This window comes from Lissotriton helveticus, chromosome 9 (genome assembly GCF_964261635.1).
Source record: "Lissotriton helveticus chromosome 9, aLisHel1.1, whole genome shotgun sequence".
Classification (NCBI taxonomy): Eukaryota; Metazoa; Chordata; class Amphibia; order Caudata; family Salamandridae; genus Lissotriton; species Lissotriton helveticus.
In genome coordinates, this window is record NC_136070.1 from 651,430,892 (window position 1) to 651,449,154 (window position 18,263).

The 18,263-nt window shown below is 44.9% G+C and overlaps 1 protein-coding gene across 1 annotated transcript in view; it reads left to right on the top strand.

Moving 5' to 3' along the window:
- The window catches only part of LOC144781756 (ephrin type-A receptor 4-B-like), a 284,979-nt gene that overhangs the window by 90,490 nt on the left and 176,226 nt on the right, over positions 1 to 18,263 (top strand). The window contains exon 2 of the mRNA XM_078660745.1: positions 18,088 to 18,149. Within this exon, the coding sequence (XP_078516871.1) occupies positions 18,088 to 18,149 (62 nt within the window). The remainder of the gene's footprint in view (positions 1 to 18,087; positions 18,150 to 18,263) is intronic.

Here is an 18,263-nt window from a genome sequence, read left to right on the forward strand (position 1 = left end):
ATGTTGAGATCACTCACACTGACACATAGACCTTGGTCTACTCTTAGTCGATCAGCCTATAATCCACTTTATAGCAACACATCGCCCATAACAAGGATGCTCCGCCAGCAGCTCCTCCCCTCCCCACTCTCTCTCCCAGCACACCTCCCCCCGCTCCGCCCCTTGCTCTCCGCCCCCTGCTCTCCGCCCCCTGCCTCCCCAGCCGCCAGCACTCCACACTGACACAGCCTGCCGAGAGCAGCTCTTCACGCTCCGCCCTCTCCCCACTCTCTCTCCCCTCAAGACGCTCTTCCCGCTCCGCCCCCTCCCCACTCTCTCTCCCAGCACACCTCCCCCTCCAGCATACAGCACAGAATTCAGGCATCAGCAGGACATGCGGAAAATTTCCCAGATTCTTATAGCGCAACTTGTAGAGATTGCATAAACTGCTCGGTAAATAAAGAAAGTTACACACTATTTTGTTCTGTGATGTTGAGATCACTCACAATGCTTTTACAGTTGACTACTGGAACCCCTGACGAAGGGACAACGAAGTCCCGAAATGCATTGGGTGGTGGTTCTGACAAATTTGCAAATATAAATGCATATGTTTTAAGTTTGAAATTCGATATCATAGCATGAATAATGTTTATGTTCATGATCTAAAGATGATTTAAATAAATGTTATGACATGACATATCATTGGTCAAATGGTTTGAACATTTAAGAAATTTTTTTCTGAATTTTTTCATTTAAGTAGTGCGCACTGCAGTCCTAATAGCCCATGTGGTGTTAGGCCATAATTCATAATTGTTTACCAATACTTAGCAGGTATTAATGCAGAGCAGCACACATACCGTCTAAAAACCAGTTTAAATTTAAGGAGAGTGTGCGACAATCATCCACATATATCTTATTACTCTCTGCTAAAATATTGATTGTCAGCACCAAGTTCAAAATGTCTTTTGAAAGCATTTCTTCAATAACAGAAAACAGAGCTCCAACTAAATCATATACACCTGAGGAAGCAGACAAAATATATAATTTGATCAAGGAAGCAAAAAAATTCGATGCCCAAAGTGGAACTGTGACGCAACAGTTACGTCAACTAGAATATCTGACTAGGCGCGAATTGAATCAAAGACTACACGCCTCAACTTTGATCCAGTATCATAGAGTGAAAAGGATTCCGCGAGGTTTGAGACTGGCCATCAGGCCAATGTTATTTCGATTACATAGCAACAGTAAATTCATGGAAAAGTGGTATAGCATCTTAAATAAATGCTCCTTAGATCTGATTTTATTATTAATTGAGGAACTATCCACTACCATCAAAGATCTTGAGGAAGAGATTTATCACATTAAAGAGGATTTGGCAGCAAGGATGGACGCAGAACCATGGGAATCTTTTCTGGCAGAAATGGAAAGTAAGCTTGATAAATACGGGAAAGAGCTCCAGGAAACGAAACTGAGGAAATTTAAAAGAGATACCATCGATTATAAGCTGAATGAAGCTTATACATGGGCGGAGGTATATGCTCAGCGCAGATACACCCAAAGGAAACCTCAATCACAAACTCAATCGTCTGAAGAAAGTGGAGTGTCAGATCAAGATACCGATACATCAAGGCCTCCGGCTAGTTCACTTTTGAAGCATAAACCAAGTACTCAAAGACAAGGAGAGGTTTCAACCAGTAGAACAGATGCATCTTCTGAAAGCATTCCTACTGTGGCTTTTTTAGAGGCAGGCCTGGATTTGACCAAACCACCGGATCCCTCAACATCAAAACATTCAGACAAAAGACAAGACGTGGGAAAGGAAAAAGAAATAGAAAAAAAGACCGGACTGAGGAGTCAAGTGAAACTCTCATAATAAATATTTCCACGAAAAAGTTAACCACATTTGAGGAGAGAGTACTAAATAAGGGCACTTCATTTGTGAGTACATATCACACCACAGATTTGGAGACTGAAGTTTCGTTTTTCAAATTTATGAGACTTTTGAGACTGCGTCATTTCTTCACTAATGTCTGTCAAAACGTCACACCACAAGAAACTACCATTTTTAAACCAAAAAGTAAATTTCAAGCCCCAGTGTCTCATAAGACGCTAGATAATTTTGAAACTTTGGTGAAAACAGATCTGAACAAATTGAAATACAAAAGACAGTTGAGAAACATGACTCGTGCGGAATACAGCACACTACAAAGACTATCACAGGATAAAACTATAACTTTCCAGAAGGCTGATAAAGGTGGAGGGCTTGTCATGATGGATGGTGACTTCTACATGAAGAAAGGGACTGAACATGTCATGGATGAAAACACGTACCTAAAGTTGGGTCAAGATCCCACCTGTGAAATTTCGCAAAACCTTGATAAGATTCTTGAGCAAGCAGTAAAACTCAATTGGATTGATGAAAAAACTAGGAAATATTTACAGCAAATTCAGCCAAGACGCCCGAGGATTTATTTCCTACCTAAGATTCACAAAAATCTTCACGACCCGCCATTTCGACCTATTGTATCTGGCTGTGGATCAATTTTTGAAAATCCAGGGAGATATATTGATCATTTTCTTCAGTCTTTTGTGCAGAAATGGTCAACCTACATTGAAGATACTTCAGATTTTTTGAGAAGTTTAACAGCGATCCCTCAAACTCAGGAACATTGGATACTATGCACGATAGATGTCGTGGCATTATATACATCTATTCCACATCAGTCTGGTTTGGAAGCAGTCGAATGGGCACTTCTCCAAGAAGAAGGAACAGACAGTCAGAAATGTTTCGTGTTACAGTTATTGGAGTTCTGTCTAATGAACAGTTATTTCGAGTGGCAAGATGTCTTCTATAATCAGATGAACGGGACATCCATGGGTTTTCCAGGGGCACCCATGTATGCCAATACATTCATGGCGAAATTTGAACATGACAACATACTGTTGGATGTACAATGGCAAGAAGGTCTTGTGTTCTTTCGACGCTATATTGATGACATTTTTTTAATTTGGCGTCTATCTGAAGATTCACTTGTGAGAAACATTACTCGTCTCAACCAAATAGATCCGAGGATACAATTTACCTCTACGATTCATCATGATGAAATTTCGTTCCTGGATGTTGTGGTAAAATTAAAGGAGCAAACCATAGAAACTAAGCTGTTCAAGAAACCAACCGACAGAAATAATGCATTGTTATATACCAGCTTCCATCCAAAAAATCTCATTGACAATTTACCCACATCTCAATTTATGAGGATTAAACGTATCTCCTCCAACGAAACTGATTGTGCAGCATCATTAACCCAACAAAAGGCAAGGTACATCCAAAGAGGATATCCAGAATCCATACTTGACATTCAATTGAAAAAAGTAAACAACATGACAAGAAGCTCGTTATTGACCAAAAAAGAAAAAACTAGCACGAACCGGATGATTTTTGTTTCTAAGTATTCATCAGCTTCGAGAGACATTAAAAAGATCCTTCTGCACAGATGGGAACTGTTGGAAGTGGAACCAGATTTTGGAAATTTGTTTAGAGAAAAACCTTTATGTGCATATTCAAGAGCCCAAAATCTCAAAGAATTTCTAACAAAACCAGCAAAAGCCAAACTAAAAAGAGGTTCATTCCGGGGTACCACGAAATGCTGGAATTGCAACAACTGCAATAATATGATACTAGGGACCACGTTACTACATCCTAGAACTGGTGAAAAAATTCCATTATATCACACGTCTGACTGCAATACTGAATTCGTTGTTTACTCTATCAAATGTCCATGTGGGCTATTATATGTTGGGAAAACCACAAGGAAATTTAAAATAAGAATATCAGAGCACAAGAGCAGGATACGGAATCAAAATCGTACGTCTCCATTGGCAGTACATTGGATCGAACTGAGACACACCATTGCGCAGATGAAGTGTCAGATCATTGAAGCAGTCGCCCGGTATGCAGGTAGAGACAATGACCAGGCACTCCTCCAGAGAGAGGCCTTCTGGATCAAAAAATTACAAACTCTGAGCCCAGGGGGGCTTAATGACAAATTCGAATTTAGTTGTTTTCTTTAATAGTAGGGCAGGAGGACAGCCTCATTTTGCCTTAAGGAATCCTATAGAGCTACACTTCAAAACACATGACAACACTACACATTGCAATCTAGGGCTTATTGAATAACATCGATATGTATATATATTGTTGAAGCAAAAGTTGTAAATAGTAGGCAGGTTAATTTATGTTAATTCTTTCTAAGTTGTAAATAGCAGGTAGTGATCTATTTAGTTTATTTTATTATTTCTTGTTTTTTCAGCTATTCACCTTTTTTCTGCCACTCTTTCTTTCTTCTTTTTTCGTCACGTTTTTATGTCACATTCACACAGTGGGTCTTGTATTTGATAAAGTTTTTTTGATTTGAATAGACTGGTGGTCGGCGAGTATGTTATTATTGTCATCAGAGATGACTTGTTTCTGAATACGCGGTAGTTTCGGAATAATCATTGAATCATATGTGTTGATTTTCAATCATGTCACATTTGCATATACACGAGCGGACTTTCTGTAGTTCCACAACTCTTCTGTTGTAGTCAAGCATAGTCTGTTGTCAGTATCCATTATGGGAGTCCGACCGGAAGGGATGGTTATAAGCTGTAAACGATGACACGGAAGTGCATCAGACAGCCAGGCGGATGAATTTGAAAGGCACTCGGCGCGTTTAAGAGGTATGCGAGGAGGGGTTTTGGCTTCGGCTAAGGCAACAAGCGGGTAATTTTTCAAAGGTATTGATGTTACCTTTACGTTTTTGTAGGTACCGAGGATTAAGTCGACGGACTCTCGGTGTGATTTACTGCTACAATTAGAGGTGAGCAGTGGGCGGGGACGACACGGATTACGGATTGTGTACATTAGGATTGTGTCACTGATTACAGATATTGCATTTTTTTATAGTCGGCATCAGACCACGAGATTGGTTGTTTGGACTAAGTTGTAGTCCTGTTCAAAAAAGGTGAGCAAGGCATTAGTATAACATTGGTGTTTTATGTTTTTAACATCTTGCCGTGATTGGTAGAAGTGATGTTTTGGGTGCATTTTCATTTCATTTCAGACATAAGTCTTCAAATATTTGTGAGGTATGTGTTCCTTATGTTTACACTCCTGGTGGCTGGGCACTGTTCAAGCATGAGTTCCTTTACGTCTTTGCATATATGATTAGACATATTGTGTTTTAGATTGCATCAGTGGAAATAGCCGTAGTGTTGGTTAAATAACATTCATGTGAACGTTACAGTATACATTTCATGTTGATATATTGTGATGACTGATTTCATCTTATGAGATAAGGCATCGTTTTATATTGTTTCCTTGTTGCTTTTACAGTTGACTACTGGAACCCCTGACGAAGGGACAACGAAGTCCCGAAATGCATTGGGTGGTGGTTCTGACAAATTTGCAAATATAAATGCATATGTTTTAAGTTTGAAATTCGATATCATAGCATGAATAATGTTTATGTTCATGATCTAAAGATGATTTAAATAAATGTTATGACATGACATATCATTGGTCAAATGGTTTGAACATTTAAGAAATTTTTTTCTGAATTTTTTCATTTAAGTAGTGCGCACTGCAGTCCTAATAGCCCATGTGGTGTTAGGCCATAATTCATTAGAGATCACTCACAATGACACATAGACCTTGGTCTACTCTTAGTCGATCAGCCTATAATCCACTTTACAGCAACACATCGCCCATAACAAGGTTGCTCCGCCAGCAGCTCTTCCCGCTCCGCCCCTTGCTCTCCGCCACCTGCCTCCCCAGCCGCCAGCACCTCCCCTCATCCGTTCCCCAGCAGCATCTGTTCCCCAGCCTGCCGAGAGCAGCTCTTCCCGCTCTGCCCTCTCCCCACTCTCTCTCCCCGCCCACTCCCTTTCCCTCACTTCCCTCTCACTCTCTCCTCACTCCTCTCTCCTCTCTCACCCTCTCCCTCCCTCTCTCCTCTCTCCTCTCCCCCTCTCTCTCCTCTCTCCCTCTCTTTACCTTCCCTCTGCTCTTAATTTTTCTCCCTCTCCCCATCTCCCCCTCTGCCTGCTCTCCTCTCTCCCTCCCTCCCCCCTCTGTCCTTCGCTCTCGTCCTCCCCCTCTCTTCTAAACCCTCCCTCTCTCCCTCTACCCTCTCTCCCTTTCCCTCTCTCCCTTTCCCTTTCCCTCTCTCCCTTTACCTCACTTCCCTCTCCCTCTCTCCCTTTCCCTCTCTTACCTCTCCTCTCTCCCCATCTCTCTCTCTCTCTCTCCTCTCTCCCCCCCTCTCTCTCCCCTCCGTCCTTCGCTCTCGTCCCCTGCCCTCTATTTGCTAAAATAATCACAAATCTAAAAACAAAATTAATACTTTTATTTAGAAGGGAAAAAACTTAACAAAAAAAAAAACCTTTTCCACACCAAAAACTCAAAACTATCCTATGGCGAGACCTATTGCATTTCCAATGCTTGTTCTTCTTACATGCAGACTGGCAGCGAGCCGCATCAAAGGATGGGGCGGGGTCATGCAATCTATTACAACAGTGGGGAGGAGGGGTGATGGGCTCTACTAAGTGTGCATGACGGTTTGTAGAATCTAGGTTGCGGGGACAATCGATATTTGCCCGGCGGTATCGCCTCTTAAACCCATGAAATATTAATCAATGAAGAGGCAGGCGCTGGAGACGGGAAGGCAGGAAACAAGGTTTATTCTCTCCGGAGGAGAACACATCAGTTAGACAGCAGGTATCGTTCTGAGGTGCTCTAACTGCATCACTGAGGCCTGGCCTCTTATATACAGGTTTTATTGCTTTATTACAGATTACATGTTCATGGCAATGCTTTGATGTACGGAAAGACATTCCCGGAATCTCCCCTTCGGGCCCGTTCCCACACACATTTACAGTAGAAGTCCCCACCCCGGTCACAACAGGTGATGATTATCGCGCAGCTGGATATTCCGCCGATTCATGGAATGTGGGGGGTTCGATCGGATCTCATGGGGTGGGGGCTTTGATCAACTCGGGGGTCCTTTGATGAGGGAAGCTTTCTACTGTACGGGGAGGGGCGAGGAATAGTATCGGCAGAGCTGGGTGTCGGCCTGGGAACGAGGAAGACAAACGGGCACACGAGGAAAAAGGGGGTTTGCATCAAAGGGCCTGGGACCATGAAAAGGAATGAAGGGAGGTGTCGCGCTGGGAACAGGATGGGGTTCTGAGGCAGAGCTGCGCTGAAGAGGGATTTATGACTCAAGGCAGGTGCGAGCAGGGGGGTTGGTCAGCGTACAGGCTTGGTGAGGGCGAAGGGCTATGTGGGGGGCCAGTGGCATGCAAAAGGGCTATTCTGATCGAGGCACCTAAAATGGCGGGCGCGCACGACAAAAAGTGTGGCATCAGGGGGAAAGGCAAGATGGCGCAGATAATGTTCACCAAAATCGTACTAATTTTCCACAGTCCTCCCTTTAACATATTCAAGACATCTTGCTGGTCTATTTTCTATTCATGTCTATTGTGGTAGTCATAGGTAAAAAGTAGGAACCCAGGTGAAGGAGCTATAAACATTACATTTCAAAATCGCTCATCTTAGGAGGCGGGTCCATCGATAAAACTCGTTTGCAGGAAAGTTATAGTAATGCAGACAAAAATGATTCTGTAGTGAGAGCATTGCGTACATTTCATAGCTACTTATAGTCGGTTGGAATGTAAACTGATAGGTTATTACATATCCGAGTTCTGTTCATTGTTGGTTGCTGCATAATCAATACATTGGTGGCTGGGAGAGAAATGAGACATAGTAGAAACGATAATTAAGGAATGTTCGAAGTTAGCGAGTTCTCAGCATTTTGGTTTCCGTCTTCCGTTGGCACTGTGGAGCACCGGCGGTGGAGCTTATGGGTCCAGCTCTATTCTAGATTCCGCGTTGCAGGGCATGACCTTTTTCTTGCTTTCCCGGTCAAAAAGGTCCTTTTCGCCCCGTGTCCTTTGGAGTCGATAGTCAAAGAGTTCAGGTGGAAGAAGAGTGTGTAAGTAGTCCATAGGGTAGGTCGGAGAAAAAGGGGGATGGAGCAGGGCCAGATCGGGAACAGACCAGGGGGCGGAGAATTCCAGGTAGGCGGGCTCATGACTGAGTTCAGAGAGCGGGGACTTTTCGGCACACATTTGAACATTGAGCAGGGGCATCAGGTCAGCCCTTTCCTCTCATTTTGTCGGAAATAGCGCCTCGTCCTGCAGCTCTTTTCTGTCGCGGTCTCGCCTTGGCCAATGTCGCAGATGTTCCATAGTCTGTAGTCAGGCCACGTGCTCCCACATCCGGTCCTTCTTTCCTCCGACAGTCGTACCCTTAAAATGAGTTTGAAAAGACAGTCTTTAGAGAATTGGTAGAGGAAGGTAATCACATAAGTCTATTTCTCTCCCAGCTCCAGGCACAAAATGAAAACGTCCGTTATATTAGGGTTCACAACTAACATATAAATGACCGATGATGGGCCTGTTGGATTTACTATGACTTTCCTTCACAACTATTTGTTACAGTTACGACAGTTCATCTGATGGAGACCCACCTTCGTAATACGAGCCTGACAAAGCTATACCATTCTCTAGGGCTTTATATTTATAAAGGGTGCTGTGAGCTATCAACATGGTACTAATAGGTATCTTGCTGAGGAACGAACATAGGCTAAACATTTTTCATTCTATCAATGCATCTTGCCTTTCAACTAAACATTTTCGCTTTCATCAGTGTTCATTGCAGTGATTTTCTTCGCTTCGGTCTAATCCTGTAACTTTGTAAAACATCATTCTGGTTCCTATGTAGCCTCTTATGGCCTGATTACTAAATTAGAAAAGACAGGGGTCTTATGGGAAACAACTAGGGACATAGAAAACTGTGGTAAGGGCGTAAGTAGACCCATCTCTTATGACCGGGGGTGAGGGACAGTTTTATAACTCTCGTCTGGGGCAGCTGATACGAAACAGGGGCGTTCCTGGAATATGAGGATGTTTCGATAATTTTTACTGTTTTGGGTATTGCGACAATTCGGGACGGGGAAGGTCGCGTATTCTGAGGCATTTTATTTCATCATAGGAGCCGCTGACATGTAGTTCCCTTATTACGGGTCAGATTAGGGAACCTCAGTCGTCTTACCTGTCCTTTCCCTCATCGCCAACTCTCGGTTTCGTCAATTTAGCAGAAAGGAGAGGCAATGACACGGTCTCAGGGTGATTGTATTAAAGACAAGTTTTGTGCAAATACTGGCGGTATTTGAAGCCAATTGGGTGGTGTGCTAGGGGTGGCGGTTTGCCAATTTAGGTGCTAGTCGTTCGGAAGAGTGAGAGTGTGGGAGAGAGAGAGAGAGAGAGAGAGAGAGAGAGAGAGAGAGAGAGAGAGAGAGAGAGAGAGAGAGAGATGTGCAACAATAGGCTAGATAGTACACGTGCAACATAGGGAGCGGCCGTGTATTTAAGATAGATTATTCAGCGCATTACTCGATACAAGACATCGCAGGTCTGTGTTAGTATTTTGAAAGCATGCGGTTCAGGACGGACGAGCATTAAGTCGGGTACGGGGGACATGCATTGAGAAAAAGGAAAAGGGCACTATTGTGTCGCACTCCTTGCATTCTTGGTCCTTTGACCAGTTGAGTCGACGCTTCAGTCACGCACAAACATTCTTTCATAGTTTCAGACATACGTGGCATGTGTCCACTCGCGCAACCTGGATTAAGGGTGATCATTTCTCATCAAGTCATACTATTTATTGGCTCGTTTGTTACATGAGCAGTTGGTGGGTGTGCTTAGGTGCCACCTTGCGGCGCTAGTCCGCTTCGCGTATCAGACATGGCAAGGCTTCAGATCTTCGCTACACCTCGGTTGTGATCTCTGATGTAACCTGCAGAGGGAGGGAAAAGAGGGGAAGGGAGGGGGACAACATTCGCGCATATCAAATGCATGGATTCAAGAGTCCTTTACTTACCTCATACCCGTCTTATCTCCCCGGGATAGAATCCCTGAGGTTGTGGTTTCAGGAGCCAGGGGGGGGGGCAGTGTGTCCTTATAGGCCGTGAGTAAGAAAACGTTAGAGAATCAGAAGTACTTAGCGCGAAGTTTCTAGTTGGTAGGTGTATTTAACTATCGGGGTCCTTAAATCTCTTTCAACGCTGTGATGTTTTAAGGTTTTTCAGCTCTTCGGTCAACTCTGTTCCCTAGTACCTTTGAGTGTCGTATCTTTATAATATTCTATCATTTACATCGTTTCACTTTACCCATCCTTTATATTCCATTTTTCACACCATTTCGCTTTTACCCATCCCCGGAAATCGAGGTCTTCCTCTATGTGCGAGTCCCTGAGTCAGTCGCATATTTGACGGTAGGGTGTCGTGTCTCAGATTCGATCCTCCATCCGGGGCTGGGCAACCATCTTCTATTAACCTTAAAGAGAGAGCAGAGTAGGGTGCACAGAAAAGAATTCTCCCGCCGATCCCACATTTTTAAATAAAGCATGCAATACCCGTTCATAGTTTCGAAAACCTTTATTTTGCAGAATCATTTCAGCACGTGGATTATGAGGGTGCAGTCGTATTTGGCCGGACATGGCAATGGCTAAAGTGCGTACAGTGGGGGGTTGTTTTGCAACAAAAACATTAGAAAGGTTTATCCATTCATTCGTAGGAAACTAAAACATCTATCAATTGGTTGGGGGATCGGGGGCATTTATTTCCTAATTTAGAAGCATAGTCAGACTAGTTGCAATCAGATTTCCTATATGCATACCGTGTGCGTGCGTCATAAGCGAGGTTATACATCAGCTATATAAAAAAAAATATAATACATCGTACATTTGTAATCAACATTTTTGACGGGATCCTTTTACATGTTCGTCGAGTGAGCTCTCCTTCTTTCTTGTCAAGTGTACAAAGGATCATATATGTCTCAGAACATCAAGTTTTGTATTAGTAAAAAGGAACACCACGAGGTGTTCGTAAGTTCCTATTGATACCGGCGCCATTTTGGGCGGGGCCGGGTTAGTCCGGAAGTAGCATCAGGGAAAAATGTTTCCTACAACCGGCAGTTGGACCAGAGTCCTTTTCGGCAGTTCTAGAATTCCTGCTAACAGAAAGAGTGGCAATGTCATGCTTGTTTCGTTAGTGATCAAGGCAGTCGTCCCTTACCGGAAGCCTGCAGGGGCCGAGGGCTCCGCCGGGGACCTTTGTAGACTCTTCAAGGCTGTGGAGATGCTGTCGGAGGTGGGGGCTCGTGCTCCGGTGGGCGAGCGACCGAGTTACATTGCTGTTCAAAGTTACTCTAGCGGCCGAGACCCGCCTTCCAGCGGGCCCAGACGCCATTTTGAGGCCCTGCAGCAGTCCCCTCTCGTCGAGTCTGCAAGAGTGGAAGAGACCTTTCTGAGGACAAATAGGGAATGGAACTTTGTGTTGTGGAAGCGGGACGTTTGGCTGGGGTGCAGCTGTGATGCCCCCACCTGGGGGGGCGAGGGAGACTCGTTCACGCCGTCTCCTTCTCCCGGTGCACTCCAGGCCGCTCTCTTTCATGGGCATGCACGATGGTCTCTCCACACCCTGTGTTCCACAAGGCCCATGCCCAGTGCTGTGGAAGTATGGCCACCTGCGGCGCACATTCGGTGCTGCACAAGTATCGGTGCAGCCATTGCATATTCGGTGCTCCGAAAATATGGGCACCGTTGCATGTTCGGTGCTACGCAAGTACTGGGGCGCCACCATGGTATGTTCGGTGCTACGCAGGTATTGGCACCACCGCCTGGCTGGGGGGGTTCGGCGTTGGGCCGGGGGCTGGGAAACCTCCCATCCGTGGAGGTGGGAGAGGCTCGTCCGCGTCGCCTCTCCCTCCCAGCCCGACCAGGACTAGCTTTCGTGGAGGTATGTACAAGACATCCCGCCGCCCAGAGTTGTCGCGGCCATTGTTCATGACAGAAGTGGCGCCTGGCGTGTTGCTGCGGCTATCACGGAGGAGAAAAGGAAGAAGTGTCCTGTCCGTTTCTGGGCCGGGCTTCCTTAGGTTATCGGCTGCAGCCGGATCCAGTTGGCCCCGGTCCCTGGCCATTGGTGGCCGGACCGGGAGGACATGTGGCGGGACTACCTGAAACTCCCATGCGCCACCGTGGCTGGGCCGGGAAGGCATGTGGCGGGACTGCCTGCAACTATCCAGGGCCGCTGCGGCCGGACTCCGCTGGCCCCTGCCTCTCCTCCGGCTCCCCCCTATGTTATGATTTCCTGACCGATTGTTGGCAGCAGGGCCCGCCTTATATGGGTTGCTGCTGGTTGGGCATAGCCGTAACCCTGCCCTACTTTGGAAGGTTCCAGAGCGTGGGGGGGGCGAATGTTCTGTTGACTTTCATTTTCTAGGTTTTACCGTTCTTGTTTCAAACGTTTTCTGTTGTTAGGGTATTAATAGGTGTTTATTATTACGTATTGTTATTTATTTCTTGTTCGTTATGTTAAATAAAAGTTCAAGTTCATCAGTGGCCTACGGATTTCGTTTTCCCATTTCTTTCTTTCCAGGTTGTTTCATGCTAAAGTTTCTGTTAACAGAGTTTAAGTAACACGGAAGCACATGCAGAGGGATGACGTAGATTCATGCCTCACATACACATAAACTCAGACGGGAGACAGTACAAGTATGACATACAAAGACCCAAGACAAATATAAAACAATTATTGGCCATAATTATCCTTCTCCGTCTGTTAATTTAGAGCTAGACTGGGTTCCCGTCTTAACATTGTCCGATCTATGAAAACTCGAACATGTCGCTGAAATCGGTCTGGCGAAATCTGTGCCATCGGGCATAATCAAACGTGGTGGTTCTATCTGGTCTGACCATGTCAGTCTGATTCTTCTTTGTCTGGCGCTTTTTCCCTTTCTTCCGGGCTGCTATTCCTGTCGGTCCTCTGTTCCTACTCTCGCTCAGTAAAGTCGGGCATTGGGCTTTCCAGTGTCCGATACATTTACAAAAAGCACATTGGTCTTGCCCTAAGTCTGGCCGTCCTGTGCGTAGTGTCGGGGGGTAACTTTCGGGTCGTGGTGTCCAGGGGTTGTCCTGTTGGTATATTCCTCTACCTGCTCTGTCCTCGTCTCTTCTCTTTCGTTGCATTGCCTCTTTTCGCCACATACCGAGACTGTCTAGCATAATAGGCGTTGTCTTATTATTACGAAGGGCTATTTCTAACGTTTCTATTTTATCAAGACCGAAGGATCCTACCAGTGGCCACTGTTTGTCTTGACTTTCTTTGGTATACCTGTGCCACAATTTATTATAGGCTATGGTAACTAATCCATAGTTTATGAACATGTCCTTATTAGGGGTGCCTTCCAGCGGAGCTAGATGATCCACCTCTAATAAACGGTCCGGGCTGAACCAGCTATCAATCAGTGGGGAGAAGACAGACATGACGGCTCGCAACGAGGGACAAAAGTCAGCACTGCCTATCTTATCACTGTGTGCAAAGACTAGACAGAATATTTCTATTCTACGTTGTTTGCAGGCAGTGAATACCTCATGAACCAATAACAAAAAACAACCAATAAAAATAAAATAAAAATCAGTGGGGAGAATAAGTAGGGGCGCAAAAGTCTGCGTCCTCTACCCTTTCACTATCCGTAAAGAGGAATCTGTTATTTCCTGTTTGCAGACAGAGAATCTCCAGAAAACAATCCGTGAACAGTAGTTCGGGGTCAAAGAACCCAGTTAATCAGTGTGGGAGAGGGAATCTCCCGAAAACCGTTAATAAATAATAGGATTCAGTGGGGGAGAAAAATAGGCACGACGGCTGCGTTACCTATCCTTCACTGTTTGCAAAAGGGAAAGAGCCTACTGTTTCTCCGCGTGCAGACAGTGAATCTCCAAATAAGTTAACAAAGAGTAATACTAGTATTTTCTGAACAATCGATCAATTATTTTGCAGTTTGTCGTGTTTACACGACCTTACCCGGACCGTATGGACAGTTTCTTGTCTTCCGAATCCAGCGCCCGATCGTCCTCTTTTTCTCGTATTCCTCGCAGCACTCCTAATGGTTCCCAGTCAGGACCGTAGATCACTCGAGAGAGGTCTGTTCGGAACTAGTGAAGTTCGGATGATCGGCTGCCAGACGAGGGTCTATTGGGCAAGAGCTCTCCCGATCGTTGCAGTCGTTCACTCTGTCGTCAGGACCTCTCCCACTGGATCCACGAGTCGCTGATGGGCCCCACGCTTGGGACGCCAATTGTAGAATCTAGGTTGCGGGGACAATCGATATTTGCCCGGCGGTATCGCCTCTTAAACCCATGAAATATTAATCAATGAAGAGGCAGGCGCTGGAGACGGGAAGGCAGGAAACAAGGTTTATTCTCTCCGGAGGAGAACACATCAGTTAGACAGCAGGTATCGTTCTGAGGTGCTCTAACTGCATCTCTGAGGCCTGGCCTCTTATATACAGGTTTTATTGCTTTATTACAGATTACATGTTCATGGCAATGCTTTGATGTACGGAAAGACATTCCCGGAATCTCCCCTTCGGACCCGTTCCCACACACATTTACAGTAGAAGTCCCCACCCCGGTCACAACAGGTGATGATTATCGCGCAGCTGGATATGCCGCCGATTCATGGAATGTGGGGGGTTCGATCGGATCTCATGGGGTGGGGGCTTTGATCAACTCGGGGGTCCTTTGATGAGGGAAGCTTTCTACTGTACGGGGAGGGGCGAGGAATAGTATCGGCAGAGCTGGGTGTCGGCCTGGGAACGAGGAAGACAAACGGGCACACGAGGAAAAAGGGGGTTTGCATCAAAGGGCCTGGGACCATGAAAAGGAATGAAGGGAGGTGTCGCGCTGGGAACAGGATGGGGTTCTGAGGCAGAGCTGCGCTGAAGAGGGGTTTATGACTCAAGGCAGGTGCGAGCAGGGGGGTTGGTCAGCGTACAGGCTTGGTGAGGGCGAAGGGCTATGTCGGGGGCCAGTGGCATGCAAAAGGGCTATTCTGATCGAGGCACCTAAAATGGCGGGCGCGCACGACAAAAAGTGTGGCATCAGGGGGAAAGGCAAGATGGCGCAGATAATGTTCACCAAAATCGTACTAATTTTCCACAGGTTTGGCCTTCCGTCTTAGGCTGGCCAAACCGTCATGCACACTTAGCATTCTCCACCCGGCTGTGTTGTACAGCTGGATGGAAAAAAGCCACAGGCTCCAAGCACTATCTGAGTGGCTAACGAGGCTCCTTAGACCAAACCCAGCGCTTCTCTCATGCTGGTAAATGTATTCCCAGCATGATAGCAGCGTCAGAATTGGCATCTGGGAGCCTGCACAGTGTGCACCAGCCCTGGAGTCGAGGATCGGGAGAGCAGTAATGCGGAGAACGTGGCAGCAGGTAAGTAAAGTTTTATATTTTTTATTTCTTTTTAGGTCAAGCCTGGACAGCGCATGTGCTGCTCTGGGAGGCATGTTGCAATCTAAACTGTTGCTTGCAGCACCTCCCATCTTTTCCATTTGTTCCTGTTCCTACCCATCATACTTGCCTGCTTTTGAATGGTTAGCATACTTAATTAGTCCCGCCTTTTGTGTTTCGGACCCTCCCAGCAGACTGCCCCTGTTACATGTGGTCTTAAATGTTTTTTAATCTATGTTCCTTCCTGCACTATTTTTTGGAGGGGCTGACTGGGGCTTATGTATCAGCACAGTGCCCGCTTCACAGATGCCGTGCTTGCATTTTCCATGGTATATTTTTCTTCTAATCAGCACGGCAGCCGCTGCATGGTACTCTGCTACAGCTTTTGTTTTAGTTTTTAGGTCTCAAGTATATGGAAGTGCAAGCTGTCTGCTTGTTTAAAACCTATTGTGAATGTATAGGGGACTTAGAGCCCATCCATTACTTGCCATTGTTTAACTTTATTGTCACTCTCATTAACTTTCGTTTTATTCGTTGCCTTCTGTGGGTTTCCCTTGCTCTTATGTATTTGGCGCATAGCCTCTTTACTCATGTTCTTGCATTGCTCACTTTTTAGAAATTACACTTCCCTTTTTTTAAACACTCCATGAGGGAACAAGTATTTTCCAGCTATCTACCTCGTGTACTTCTTTCATCTTCCTCTGTAACAGTCCAGACTGCATCAGCTTCAGCTTCAAAACATTTATAACGTGCAAACATGGGGAGAGGCAACTTTGGGTCATTAAAAATTGCGTTTTTATGAGGTGCAATACCACGTTATCTATTTACAACGCCAATAGCTAAAATCTTCACAAATGCGAGACCAATTGCATTGCAAATGCTTGTTTTGTCTGTGCTTATTTATGTATCCGCCCCCCGACTTCGGATCCCGAGCAGCCGCCACCGTAACCTTGATATGTCATGTATTGATATGTATTGATCCCATTAGCTCCTGTAACTGACAGATAAAGCTGCCAGAAGCTAAAACTGGCCTCACAACCAGGAACTTCCAATAGTATTTTGAAGTACCTCTGTATGACCTACTGACCTCTAGCCACCTTTCCTTTGGAACTGGCAAAATTAAGAATGATGTCTACATTTTCACAAAAATACGAGAAACTTCTTTCCTCGGTAATGAAAAACTATTTATAGTGTGGAAGGGGTGGCTATATTTCCAACAAACATTTGAAGACAACATTAACTCCTGCAAACCCAGGTACCGTCTCAGATATTCTCCAGAACGCTAAAGGGTATGTATATTAAACAGGACGAACGCTAGGGCACGGATCTGTCACACTTCTGTTGGTACTGTTTGGTTATCAATGTTATGTTATACGGTTTTATTGAGTGCACATATCAATGGGAGGGGTCTCAAGGCGCTGTGGCGGATTCGAATGAAGGTAAAGGTTCACGGCATAAGGTACTGCTGATTTGCATTCTGAGGATAGGCCTATCGAAGCGATGGCCCTGATTGAATTGTACGACTGTAAGATGACTGAAGGAAATTTAATAAAATTTGTTAAAAAAAAAAAAAAAGGTTCACGGTATAAGGAGAAGAGAGAACGTTCAGAAGAGCCTGGGAAAGGATCTATTAGAAAAAGATCAGAGATCAGGAGCAAGATATTTGCTTTCAACTCCCCTAACAATTTCCACAGTGTAAAAAAAGATTTTGAGGTGGGCTGATCTATAAATCTGTCTTTTTGATGGGGTATGTAACAAAAATGCAGTTTATTTTTGTTATATGCAAAGTTTGAGGGGCAGGTTCAGGGATTTACAGCCAGATTCATCATTTAAAAATGTGCTCGCAAAGGGCCAGATTCTGAGAATCTGGCCCTTTGCGAGCGCAATTTTTGCATTTGGGATTCATCATCCCAAATGCAAAAATCGCTAATTGTTGAATCGCTAAATTGCGAGGAATTGCATTTAAGGAATCTCTATTTGAGATTCCTTAAATGCAATTCATTAACCATTTTTAAATTGCGAATTCGCTAATTTTGGCCGCTATTTACCGCGAAGTCTGACTTCGTGGTAAATAGCGAAAACTTAGAAAAATGCACTTTAGTGCATTTTTCTAAGTTGGAAGTTACACACACACATGTCCTTTGGACATGTGTGTGCGCAACATCAGTCGACATTTACATTTCAGGGGTGCTACAGGGTGTCCTTTGGGCACCCCTGGCACCCTTGAAATCGCATCCTTATTTGCGATTAGCAAATTGCTAATCGCAAATAAGGAATGACTGCCCATTCATTCCTATGGGCCTTGGGCCCATAGGAATGAAAATAAGGAATGACTGGGGAGTCATTCCTTATTTGCGATTAGCAATTTGCTAATCGCAAATAAGGAAGCTGTAGAAATTGCAAATAAAATTGTGATTTCCACATGAATCCTGTTTTGCAAGTCCTTAATAGCGATTCCTTAATAATCGCTATTAAGGACTCGCAAAACGGGACAGGGATGAATCTGGGGGTTAGCCTCCTAAAATTCAAACTGCAAAACAAAATAATTAAACTTTGAATAACCTCCAATCCTGTACAACAGCAAAGAATTGTCGTAAAGAGGAGTAGAGCTAGATGCCTCCTCTCTCTCTGAGATAGACAAGCCAACAGGTCATTCTAAGAAAGTGCTTTCTTTTCAAATTTTCCCTGTTTTTTTTTCTTTTTCAGAAGATTTGCTGAACACCATGACGTCAAACAAGCTGGACTGGCACTCGAATCCTCCATCTGCTGTAAGTACCCAAGTCTGTACCGGTTTCTCAAGTAGCTAAATACCATGACATCACATTACGTGACTAGCAGTGCCCATGGAAGGCTGACGCAGCTGTGGAAGAGTCCTTCCCATC